Below are 12577 nucleotides of genomic sequence, written 5' to 3' on the forward strand. Positions count from 1 at the left end.
TGTATTCTATCAAAGAGGTTTTTGAGTGAGTAATAGTTATGATTGGTTTATTAAAACACGTATCAAAAGTTATCATTAGACCGAGTGTCTAAACCTTATGTCTTTATCTTTGCCCTCCTACTCTTCAAGGGGGCAAGTATCAAAAGTTATCATTAGACTGAGTGTCTAAACCTTCTGTCTTTATCTTTGCCCTCCTCCCCTTTTCGCTCAAAAGCGCTTGAGTTTTCTCTCCTGTCAGTTCTTCATTTCTCTTTACTCTTAATCTTCAATGTGTTTGAATTTATACCATCCTATTACATTGAGTGGGTATTTAATAGAGAGTAAAACATATCATCTACTTTTCTTTCAGGCTTCTGAGCATAAATATGTTAGAAAGGCATTAGAGGGAATGTCTGGCTTGCGTCTAATGCTGCAGGTGGAAGTTCTAAGCTTGAAAGGAAAGATGGTAATAAATATACCTCCACCACCGGCTGATAGAATATGGTAAAGCTTTCTTTTTTTCAGACACATTAGGCTTTGAATCGGGACATCCGAGGTTTCAAGTTTTTTATACGATTGACCCTTTCATGTATTACGTTTTTCATACAATTTGCCTGTTATGTGCTTTTATTCAATTTGTGCTTTCGTGTTTTATACCCCCCGCGCTTTTTCGTGTTTCCTAATATATCTCCGAAGGAAATAACCCTTTTAAATCTCAAAAATTCAGATCAGTTTACACCTATAATTTAGGTATGTTTGTAATTATTTATGGGGCAGGGGGGGGGGATCATTTATGCAATAAAATACCAAAATTAATGCCACGTCTCCATCTTAATTTCACTTTGTTTCTTTTATTTCTTTGTTTGTTTTTGACAAAGTTCCATATGAGAGAAATTATTGTTTCTTAAAAACAAGTTAAAGTTACTTTTAAGATAATAGCTTCTCATTGGTTAAAAAAAAAGTATTTTTGGCAAAAATCCCAAGCATTAAAAATCATTTTTAATGGTTGGATATCCTTTTATGCTATGCAATAATTAGCCCGTTTCCTTCATACCTTAAAATACAAACCGTTTATTGAATAGGGCCTAAGATTCAAAAGAATCTCATTAATAGTGTAAAAAAAGATTTCCCCCTTTAAACCCTGGTAGAAGAAAAGAACTTGAGACTTTTCCGTATATTAATAAAAAAATCCAGACGAAAAAAATCTTAGAATATACAAGGGTAATACATAAAGATGATGACTTGTTGAGAATTCATACGACCTGTATAAATATTTACTTGAACTAAAGATTGTCTTTTAAATAATTCTTGGTTTCTGTTGTTTTTTTTGTTTTTTTTTGTTTTTTACGCTTAAAAGTGGAGCTTGAAAAACTGCGTTTGGACATTTCACACAATATGTCCTATTCAAAGTTTGCACTTACGGACTGTGATTTAACCCATATTTCACCCAAAACTTCATGTATAAGGTGGGTTAGATGTTTTCCAGAGAATTTGCCTATGGATTGCTTTGGCTACCTGTCTGACAGACCGTATCTTTAACAGTAAGCTCTACACAAAATTTGGTTCAAAAGTTTAGATGACTAGGGCACGTTCTGCGGATGAAGGATGACATATTGCCAAAGATCATCCTTGTTGGCAAATCCTCTATGGCCAAACAAAAGGCAAGTCGTTCCTTAATATGGTAGAAGGATATCGTAAGGAAAGATTTAAGGGAAATGGGAACTTCTCGGGTCGGTGCAAAGAGGAAGGCTTTGAATAGATTGGGTTGGAGAAGGAGCATGCATAGCTGAGTTGGCCTCAGGTGGCTTGGTGCTGCAGTGAGTTGTTAATAGTAATAGTAGTATTAGTTGTATTTAAGAACCGCGATGTCGACCAAATTATGCCTAAAATGTCATATGGGAGGTTTTAGTTAAGGACCACGATTTTAGCTGAAATATTTCCAAAGGGTGTGCACTTAAGGATCGCGATCTGCCTGAAATTGTCATATAGACCCACAAGGTTTTAGTTAAGGACAGTAATTTTGCCTAAAATATCATCCACAAGGATGATATATTTAGGCAAAGGTCCTACTTAGGGACCAAAATTTCGCCCAAGTTTCGACCGAAATTTGATGCACAAAATATGCACTCAGGGACCGTGATTTCGAAAAAGAATTCATATTTAAGGTGTGCGCCGTTTGTGAACGTGATCTTACTTAACTAAAAAGTTTATATGCAAGATGTGCACTTAAGGACCACGATTTTGCCTAAAACGTCACACATGAGACGTTCACTAAAGATTTGGGGTTTTATCTAAATTTCAAGCAAGTGTCATGTACAGGGTGTGCACAAAAGAACCGTGATAATTCGAATAATGTGGTAAACTTGATTTGAGAATCTTAGTCAGTAATTCTTTCCTCTGTTGTGCTAGGAAACGTAACATCTGAATTTCTGATGAAAAATGAGGCGCAAACGTCTTGTTCTGCCGATACAAAAAAAAATAGTAAAAATAAAAGATCTAAAGCCGAACCAGAATATATTGAAAAGTCTGGATAAAAAAAACAACAAAAAAAACGGGTCTATGGCCAGTAGAAAAAAGAATAAGAAAAGATGGCATTCACGATGAATATTTTGACTGTACAAAACATGGCGTCTTCAGTTTTATAAACAGAAATTATCTAAGACGTAACCAAATCAAAGAGTAAAGATATTAAATATAAAATTAAAAACGACAAAAATAAAAAATTAAGCCAAAAATAGGCAGCGCAATAACGCTGCCTAAGTAAAGAACGATGTTGGCACAATGTATTATTTATTTTTTTTTTTTTTTTTTGGTTTTAGACCAGGACGTATCGAAGAAGTTGTCGTAGAAACTTGGAAAGGGGCTCATTCGATTGGAAAATGGAAGGGTTTGTGCCCTTTTTAATAGTCGAAAGTGATTGGAAGGCAACTAACACCCTTTCCATGCCCGCCATTTCACCAAACACATCCAATCAAAATTTTGAGATAGCCATTTTGTTCATCGTAGTTGAAAGATCTATAAATTATGACTTTGAGGAGGATACTCCACCCCTTCGCAGTCTTCAGGGCAAGGTTTGTAATTTATGCCCTGGGGGCATATAAGGTTTTTATTGAAAGCATTGTCGTAGAAACTTCAAAAAGGGCTCATTCAATTGGAAATTCAAAGGGCTACTGCCCTTTTTAATAGTCGAAAGTGATTGGAGGGCAACCAACCCCCTCTCACGCCCACCATTACCCCAAACACATGCAATCAAAATTTTGAGATATCCATTTTGTTCAACGCAGTTGAAAGTTCTGGAAATTAGGTCTTTGAGGATGATAACCCCCCTATACCCATCAGGGCAAGGGTTGTAAGTTGTGCCCTTGGGGCATATAAGGTTTTTATAGAAAGCTTTGAAATAGAGATATCTATTTTGTTCAACGCAGTTGAAAGTTTTGGAAATTAGGTCTTTGAGGATGATAACCCCCCCAGAGCCCTCAGGGCTAGGGTTATAAGTTATGCCCTTGGGGCATATAAGATTTTTATAGAAAGCGTTGTCTTAGAAACTTCAAAAAGGGCTCATTTCATTAGAAATTGAAAGGGCTAGTGCCCTTTTTAAAAGTCGAAAGCGATGGCAGGGCAGCTAACCCCCCTTTCACACCCACCATTTTCCCAAACACATCTAATCATAATTTTGCGATAGCCATTTTGTTCAACGTAGTTGAAAGTTTTGGAAATTATATCCTTGAGGATGACAAACCCCCACACCCCTCAGGGCAAGGGTTGTAAGTTATGCCCTGGGGGCATAATAGGTTTTTATAGAAAGCGTTGTCATAGAAACTTCAAAAAGGGCTCATTCAATTGGAAATTTAAAAGGCTAGTGCCCTTTTTAATAGTCGAAAGTGATTGGAGGGCAAATAAACCCCTGTCACGCCCACCATTTCCCCCAGCATATGCAATTAAAATTTTGAGATATCCATTTTGTTCAACGCAGTTGAAAGTTTTGGAAATTAGGTCTTTGAGGATGATACCCCCCCCTCCAACACCTTTCAGGGCAAGGATTGTAAGTTATGCCCTTGGGGCATATAAGGTTTTTTATAGAAAGCGTTGTCGTAGTAACTTCAAAAAGGGCTCATTCGATTGGAAATTTGAGGGCAACTAACCTCCTTCTCACGCCCACCATGTCCCCAAACACATCCAATCAAAATTTTGAGATATCTATTTTTTCAACGTAGCTGAGAGTTAAAGAAATTAAGTCTTTAAGGATGACCCCCCCATAGCCCTCAGGGTAAGGGTTGTAAATTATGCCTTGGGGGTTTATAAGTTTTTTTTTACAAAGCGCTGTTGTAGAAACTTAAAAAAGGGCTCATTCGATTGGAAATTGAGAGAGCTAGTGCTCTTTCTAATAGTCTAAAGGGATTGAAGGGCAACAAATCCCCCTCTCACGCCCACCATTTCCCCCAAAATACATCCAATCAAAATTTTGATATAACTGTTTTGTGCAACGTAGTTTGAAGTTCCGGAAATTAGGTCTTTGAGGATGAAAATCCCCCCCCCCCACAACCCTTGGGGCATATAAGGTTTTTTTTTTTGAAAGTGTTGTAGAAACTTAAAAAAGGGGCTCATTCGGTTGGAAATTTACAGCCCTAGTGTCCATTTTAATAGCTGAAAGTGATTGGAGGACGACTAAACTCCTCTTATGACCACTATTTCCCCGAACATATTCAATTAAAATTTAGGGATAGCCATTCTGGTCAACGTAGTTCAAAGGTCCAGAAATTATGTCTTTGAGGATGACAAACCCCCCACAGCCCCCAGGGCAAAGGCGTTAAGTTATGCCCTGGGGGTATATAAGGTTTTTATATAAAGTTCTGTCGTAGAAGCTTCAGAAAGGGCTCACTCGATTGGAAATTGAGAGGACTAGTGCCTTTTTATTAATCGAAAGTGATCAGAGGGAAATGCCAATCTCCCCTCTCCCATGCCAATCATTTTTCCAAACACTTACAATCAAAATTTTAAGATAGCCATTTTGTTCAGCATATCAGAAAGGTCTTGAAATTATGTTTTTGAGGATAAAAATCCCCAGCCCTCAGGGCATGGGTTGTATGTTATCCCCTGGGGACATATAAGATTTTTATAGAAAGCGTGGTCATACAAACTTCGGAGGGGGCTCATTGGATTGGTAATCAGACGCTCTAGTGCTCGTTTTAAGTGCCAAAATGATTGGAGGGCAGCTACCCGACACACCTCGTATTGTCGCGAAATGAATCTAATAGAAATTTTGAGATAGCCATTATATTCATAATAGTCTAAATATCATATAACATGGTATTTGGGGTTAAAAACCAACATCAATATTACGAGCAAGGGTTTTATGTTATACCCAGAGTATATTAAAGGGATTTATGGAAGGGATAGTTTTTTAATTATCGAAGACGTTCAGTTTTTTTTCCTGAAAAGAACTATGCTAACATAAAACGAACAGAAATTAATTAAAAAAAACTTTTTCCACAAAATAAATTTTTCAAAGAAATAAAGAACTCCATTAAACCAAAAATGAACAAAATAGAATTAAATAATCTACCAAGCATATAAATAAATGAAACCCAAAAAAACAGAGATTAAAATAAATAAGAGAGTCAGACTCAGAGCGAGCAGAAATTAATATGAGTAGGGTTCTAAACCCCATGCTTTCTAAAAAGCCAGAATATAATTTATACTTTACTGAAAAAATCTTTTAAATGTTGTCACTTTTATAACTTTAAGAATTCAAAAATTAATTAAGATTTTAAGGAATAAATATCAGCATGTGTATATTAAGCTAACAATGCACATTTTTGTCAGTAAGTTCATTTGAATTTTTTTCAGTAAAGTCCAGATAATATTCTGGCTTTTAGAAAGCATGGGGTTTATAACCCTACTCATAATAATTTCTGCTCGTTTTGAGTTTGGCTCTGTTATTTGTTTTAATTTCTTTTTGTTTTGGGTTTCATTTATTTATTGATACTGATGTGTGTTAGTTGTATGCCTGGTAGATTATTTGATTCAATTTTTGTTCATTTTTGGTTTAATGGAGTTCTTTACTTTTTTTTAAAAAACATATTTTGTGGAAAAAGTTTTTTTAATTAATATATAAAAAAAGATAAAAATAATAAAACATTTTTTAAACATATAAAATATAGAACGATACAAAAAATAAATGCGAAATATTAAAAAAAGAACAAATAATACATTGTAAAAAAATTAATTTTATAAAAAAAATTGAATTAAAATGTAAATAAAAATAATAAAATAATTAATTGGACGTGAAATTTATTATTTTGTTGGGGAATAATCCTTTTGTTGGTATCCAGTGCATCTATTCTTTTTGGTCTTATATTTGCTCTAATCCCCGAGTGATTTTACAAGATCTTATTGCAATTAATAAATATGGGCAAATTTTTTAGAATAATATCTTAGATTGAACCAACATTTAAATCGTCGGTGTCTCCTTTTATTGAAATGTTTTCAAAAATGTGATTCATTTCTATAGCATCTCTAGCCCATTGTGTTAAGCCTCTATCGTTAGAGATGGTTGTAGTCTCCTCAAACTACGAAATGTTCAGAATGGTGAAAAACACGTTCTGCCAAAGCTTAGACAGAAGTTTTTGGAGGCTTTCTAAATTTGAGAGCATTATCAATTGAATTAAGGTGTTCAATAATGAGTTCCGCAAACTGTTTTTGAGTTTAGCCGATGTAGAATTTGCCGCAAGAGCAAGGAATGCTGTAAACCCTGCTCTCTATATTGCCGTGTTCTATCCTTTCCAGAAATCAGAAAGCTCCTGAAAGACCTAATCGATTCAAATCAAGATTTAATATTACATTTACATAACATTCCCTCAAGTTCCTCATCTAGGACTGAAACATAAATGTGTTTAAGTAACTGTATCAATTCGACATTGAAGTGTGGTTCAATCCCGCTTTCTAGGGCTATAATGAGAGAAAGGTTAAGATGGTTAGGGTACGTTCTGTGAATGAAGGATGACAGAATGCCGAAGATTGTTCTTTTCAACCAACTGCCTTGGACTAAACGGATAGCAGGTCTTCCACGGTTGAGGTGGGAGGATGTCATAAAGAAACATTAAAGGGAATTGGGAACTTCCTGGGAGGGTGTAAAGAGGGAGGCTTTGAATAGATTGGGATGTAGGAGGAGTGTGCGCAGCTAAGTCGGCCTCAAGCGGCTTGGTGGTGCGGTGAGTTGTTAGTAGCAGTAGTCGTTGTATCAAAGTACCAGTTTTCTACATTAATAGCTTTAAATGACGGCTAGAATGGAAGGTATTTAAAATTTTCTCCAAATTTTTGCCTTAGCATTTGTCTAAGACATTTAATTAAGGTTTATTTAATTATACCATGTATTTATAAATTATTGTCTCGTTTTTTTTTCGTGAACAGGCATACTTCATCAATCAATTTAATCAATTTATTGTATTTATTAAGATATGTATGAATATCATTAATTGTCCAGACTTTAGATTAATTAAACCGATCATTTTTATAAGCCTCAAAATAAAGCGGAGGAAAAGGGGTTAATTTTCTCAGTAATGAAGTTTGAATTCTAATTAAAATTTTAGGTACGGTTTTCGCACACCACCTGAGTTCAACTTGCGGGCTGTTCCTAAAGCTGGAGAAAGAAGCTTCACTATGGGAATTGTCACCGATTGGATTGAAAAGCAGCTGATCAAAGAATTTGAGGTTGGTTTTTTCTTTCTTTTTTCTGCTTTCTTTGCATACCTCCAACTCTTAACAGAACTCGAGTGACATCTTTTTTATACGAAATTTTCTAAGAATTTGTTTTTCCTCTGAATTTCGTGTGTAGTTTTCAAATGACATTTCCATGACAGAATTAAATGATAGGTAAATTCAAATTTGGATTGAAATGTGGAAAAAAGAAATTTTTGGTTTCTGGTTATATATTTTTTAATATTAAAAAATAATTAATATTAAAATATGAACATTTAAGTAAATAAAATTAATTTGCAAAATAAAAAAACATAAAATAAAAAGATAAAAAAATTATAAATTAAATAAAAATCAAATAAAATTAAAAAATATATAATTACTATTAAAATATTAAATTTAATATTAAACTTTAACTTTCACACATAGGCTACACAACTCCCCCACCAAATTAAAGTCACCTAAACTGCAAGAATTTTGCTTATAATTCAGTTGACCGAATTTAGTTAATATACGTTACGTTTCATTTACAATACGATTATTAGCGATTGAAAAACAGTCGGTCAAAGAATTTGAGGTGGAATTTTTTCTTTCTTTCACAACTTGTCTGTTTTGTCTGCAATTTTATATTTACAGTTCTGATATCTGCTGCCTCATACAAAAGTGAACAAATCAGTCGACAAAAACTGTCACATAATACCTTCTGTACACCGTCGAATTGAGTGTTATGCCAGGAAAATGATGAGGAAAGAGAAAAATTACAGGATCAGAATCCAACAAGGCTCAATCGAGAAGATTAAAACTAAAGTGAATGGAAAAAGAGACATGAAGAAAAAAAAAGAAAGAAAGTAAGAAATGTAGCAAAAAAGACAAAACAAGATGAAAAACTCAAAACCAGAAATGTTTTTGGCCAAACTAGTAATAAGTAAAATTAAAATAGTAAATCAAATCAAATTTATATTGCTACGCCCTCCAAAACCAGATTGTAATAAATTGTACAATTCTTATACTTCAGGTTTAACCTCTCTGAAAAACAGTTTGACCTCTCTGACAAAGACCTGCATGGGATAATGCAATTTTAGCACTTTCGGGGGGTCAAGTTTAAAAGTCAGGAACGTGCGATGAAAAATCAGCAGAAAATTAATGAAAAAATATGTATTATCATCGAGCTCTAGAAAGTGTAACTTTCCTGATTGCTGTAGCAAAAGACTAACGCTGCCATTAATTGGCAGTAAACTGAAAAAAAAATGAATTAAGTGAATCAAATTATGTAAAAATATAACCATCCTTATTTTCTGGTGGTTCTGAAAATATCACTTGTATTGCTTAATTTTTGTTACGTAAAGTGCATATGCTAAATCCAATTTCTTGCTTCAGACTCAATATGAAAATCTCCTAGACTTGACACATTTCCTGTGTCAAAGCGTTTATTGGAAAATCACCCGCTAACCTTGCGGCTATTACCCGGTTTGGCTCCACCCCTTGATAATATAATAAGAAATTAGGCCAGCAATATTTCTTAAACAGAGAATACTGCGTGATTAACTCACTGGGAATCAAAGGATTGTTCATGTTTCAATCTTTATAGACGAGCAGTATTGTCAATTTTACCGAATTAGTTTCTGCTTATTTTTTTGACAGTTCAACGTGGCAACAATGGTGGAAATTTTTGCGGGGTTTGTAATCTTCATACTTTTGTAGCAGCCAAAAGAAGAGCATAGACTTTCCCTGTTTTCATGTATTAATAGGCCCAAGGAGGAGCCAGGGGGTAAAAATGTTTTTGCTTTGATGTCCTTGGTTCTTCAGCGAAAACTGAAGCGTTGCAACTTTTTCTATGCTTTTTCTAGTTTAGAGTATAAATCTCAGTTTGGCTAAAACTACCACATGCTACCGAATAATCTCTTAATCAGCTAAAACGCGCACTTTTTTTCAGAGGATATTCGTTTACCCAAACATGGATGAGCAGTACATACTTCTAATGGACGCTAGTCGTCTCTACTGAGACTCTCTCTATAGAGACTCTATAATCATCTCTATTGGGACGTCTCTACTTCAATATATGTGATAAATTAGGGTATTGTAAAATAGAAGTTAGTGGTAATTTTCTCTAGTTTGGTATGTATATTTTATACTGCGGATGAAGAGACATTCTTTATGTTTTATATGACGTACGGTGGAAGTTTGTTTAGAGCTTTTCTTAGATCAGGAATTGGCAAACTACGCCTTTGGACCATATTCGGCCCTCAGAGCATATCGTGTAACCTGCAGACAAATATCTGTTGCAGGTTAAGAACTGAAGACACTCTTATTTTCGATTGGGTTTTTCTGATTATCTCTTTCGTAACAGCGTTTCTCCTCAACCGGAACTACAGAATAACGATTATTTTAAGCTTTATTTTAAAAATATTTTTAACAGTACAAGGCCGTATCCAGTGGGTCTAGGGGGTTTGCCCCCCCCCCCCCTCAAAATATTTTTCCGACTCGTAAAAACATAACAAAAAGTGCATTTAAACAAATTTTTGATCGGTTTTTTAAAGTTTTTTTGCAAACCCTCTACGAAAAATACCCCCCCCCCGAACAAAAATCTTGGATATGGCCCTGCAACAGTAATTGATCTCCGAAGAAATTGTTTGCCAACACCTGTTCTAAAGGTATATTTTGTATTCAAGTTATGTATTTGAGCTGTAGATTGTAATTTACGTCAAGTTAGAACGGAAAATTCAGTTGTTCCTTTTTTGTATGCTAAATGCTAGTCCATATTTGTTTAGGCCTGCAAATATATCTAGAAATTTAGTGTGATAGGGACCAAGACACAAGTTTGTTTGGAGGGAGGACTCTTTTTGTATTTTTGTTTCATAGTTTTCATTTGCGTTTATACTGATCTTTCGATATCAAAATTCATCATAATTACAAAAATTCCCACTTCAGAGTTGCAAATTTAAATACTTGCCAAGAATCAAAATCAACCAATCAAATTAATAAAATAAAAACTTGTCTACAAAGACAAGAGCACTTTTTCTGTTCAATTAACACATTTTGAGACACGAGATTACTAAGGGGGTGAGAGGCCCGCTAACTCCATCCTGTAGGTACACCCTTGCATATAACTGTCGGCAATGTGTGTGGGGTGTGGAAATCAGTTTAACCTCGGACTTTCTCATAAATTCTTAAAGGCCCTTTCACAATGAGATTTTAATAATACTGCAATTTAGCTGGCGCTAATTTGAGCCAACCATGCTTTTCTTTTCTTTCAATAGCTCTGTTTAATTAATTGATCAATGGTTAATTTAATTATTGGTTAATTAACTAATTAAGCAATCAGGTGAGAAATGTGCGTTTAATGATATACTGAAACTCTCAATCTACAGTATTCTGCTGACAGTTCCTTTGAGAATCGGTCAGCCAACGTTTTTTGGCAGTTATCTTAGAAACGGCAAAATTTCAGAAGTTACCTTTAAGTTTGACCCCGAAGATATGAGATTATTATAGTTAATTTTTTATACTCATCGGAGTTTTAATTCTTTAATCCTTATTAATTGTATTTAATAAATTAAAAACATTTTTAATAAGTTATTGTTCTAAAAATATAATTAGTTTTTTGAAGAAATTTCTTTCTTTTTTTAATATTCTTGTGATTGCATGAATGCAAGTCAATCACCTCGAGAATAAAACCTTTAAATATGTAAAAAAAAAAGTACTTGGTCAGATTGGCTTCTGGAAGAATTAGATGAAAGGTCTTAAGCCGAACTGGCCAGCCATGACAAAAAACAACAGAGAGAAAATGAAAAAACAAAAAACGAGACTGCGGCCAGTGGAGAGAAAAGTTGAAAAATGTAAAATAACGCGGATATTTTGCCTGTATCAAAACAAGGCTTCTTCAGCACGAGAGAAACAGAAGAAAAATAAGATAAGAAACCAAACTAAAACTAAATAAAACCACCACCAAAAAATATACAATTGGCGCAAACTAATCCAAAAGATGCTATTAGAGTTACTTCAGTAAGAAGTAACTCCTGTGGTGTTCTCACTGAAGTAACTCTAATTTTCGTCTTTTCTCTCCACTGGCCGTAGTCTCAATTGTTGTTTTTTTATTGAGATTTTTCTTTATTGGTTTTTTGTAGGACTAGATACTAATCTATTTATGCCTACTGTTTTTTTTTTTGTATATCCTAGGCTTATAAAAAGAACTGGTCGTAGTTGTTGGCTGTTCTTTACGGTGTAGGTTAGAATTTTGGAACACACTAGGTTATGTTTCCTTAGATACTGAAAAACCTGTATATATAGAAAAATAACCTAGTATGTTCCAAAATTCTTTGGAACACATTTGTGAGTCTATATTGTAGGCTCACAAATTAAGTTTGTAATTTTGAGCTTTTTTACAAACTTAGTCAATAGACGGTTGGAACATGATTGTTAGTATATTGTAAATTAATTTTTGAATGAAGATCATCTATCTCCAAGACGGCGATAATAAGACTATTTTATAAGTTTTTATGGACTCAATTACCAGAGAAGGTGTACAATGATTACAATGATTTTGGAAATATTCGTCATCTTGTTATCAGCTCAATATTATAAAAACATACTACTACTGCTATTAACAACTCCCTCCAACATCAAGTTGGCTGAGACCAACACAGATACGCATTCTCCTCCTCCGTCCCAATCTATTTAAAGCTTCTCTCTTTACTCCCTCCCAGGAAGTTCCAATTTCCTTTCAATCCCTTTTTGCTACCTCTTCCCAGCTCATTAGGAGACGACAAATGCTTACCTTTTACCCATAAATGGATGGGTGAAAAGGACGTTTTTGGCAATCTGTCATCCTTCATCCGCAAAACGTGTCCTAGCCTAGTTGTCCCCTAAATATCTCACTATAAAAAAAAAAAAATAAGAAAAATTCTCC

The 12577-nt window shown here is 34.4% G+C and overlaps 1 protein-coding gene across 1 annotated transcript in view; it reads left to right on the forward strand.

The window, feature by feature from the left end:
• Positions 1 to 12577, forward strand: part of LOC148954426 (testis-expressed protein 2) — a 74874-nt gene that overhangs the window by 61927 nt on the left and 370 nt on the right. Inside the window, exons 8-10 of the mRNA XM_089086491.1 lie at positions 350 to 483; positions 7569 to 7689; positions 9608 to 12577. The exon at positions 9608 to 12577 is cut by the window's right edge and continues 370 nt beyond it. Of these exons, the coding sequence (XP_088942617.1) occupies positions 350 to 483; positions 7569 to 7689; positions 9608 to 9676 (324 nt within the window). The 3' untranslated portion in view covers positions 9677 to 12577. The remainder of the gene's footprint in view (positions 1 to 349; positions 484 to 7568; positions 7690 to 9607) is intronic.

The sequence above is a fragment of the Artemia sp. Qi Xiang Cuo genome, chromosome 3 (genome assembly GCF_049724085.1).
Source record: "Artemia sp. Qi Xiang Cuo chromosome 3, ASM4972408v1, whole genome shotgun sequence".
NCBI classification, from domain to species: Eukaryota; Metazoa; Arthropoda; class Branchiopoda; order Anostraca; family Artemiidae; genus Artemia; species Artemia sp. Qi Xiang Cuo.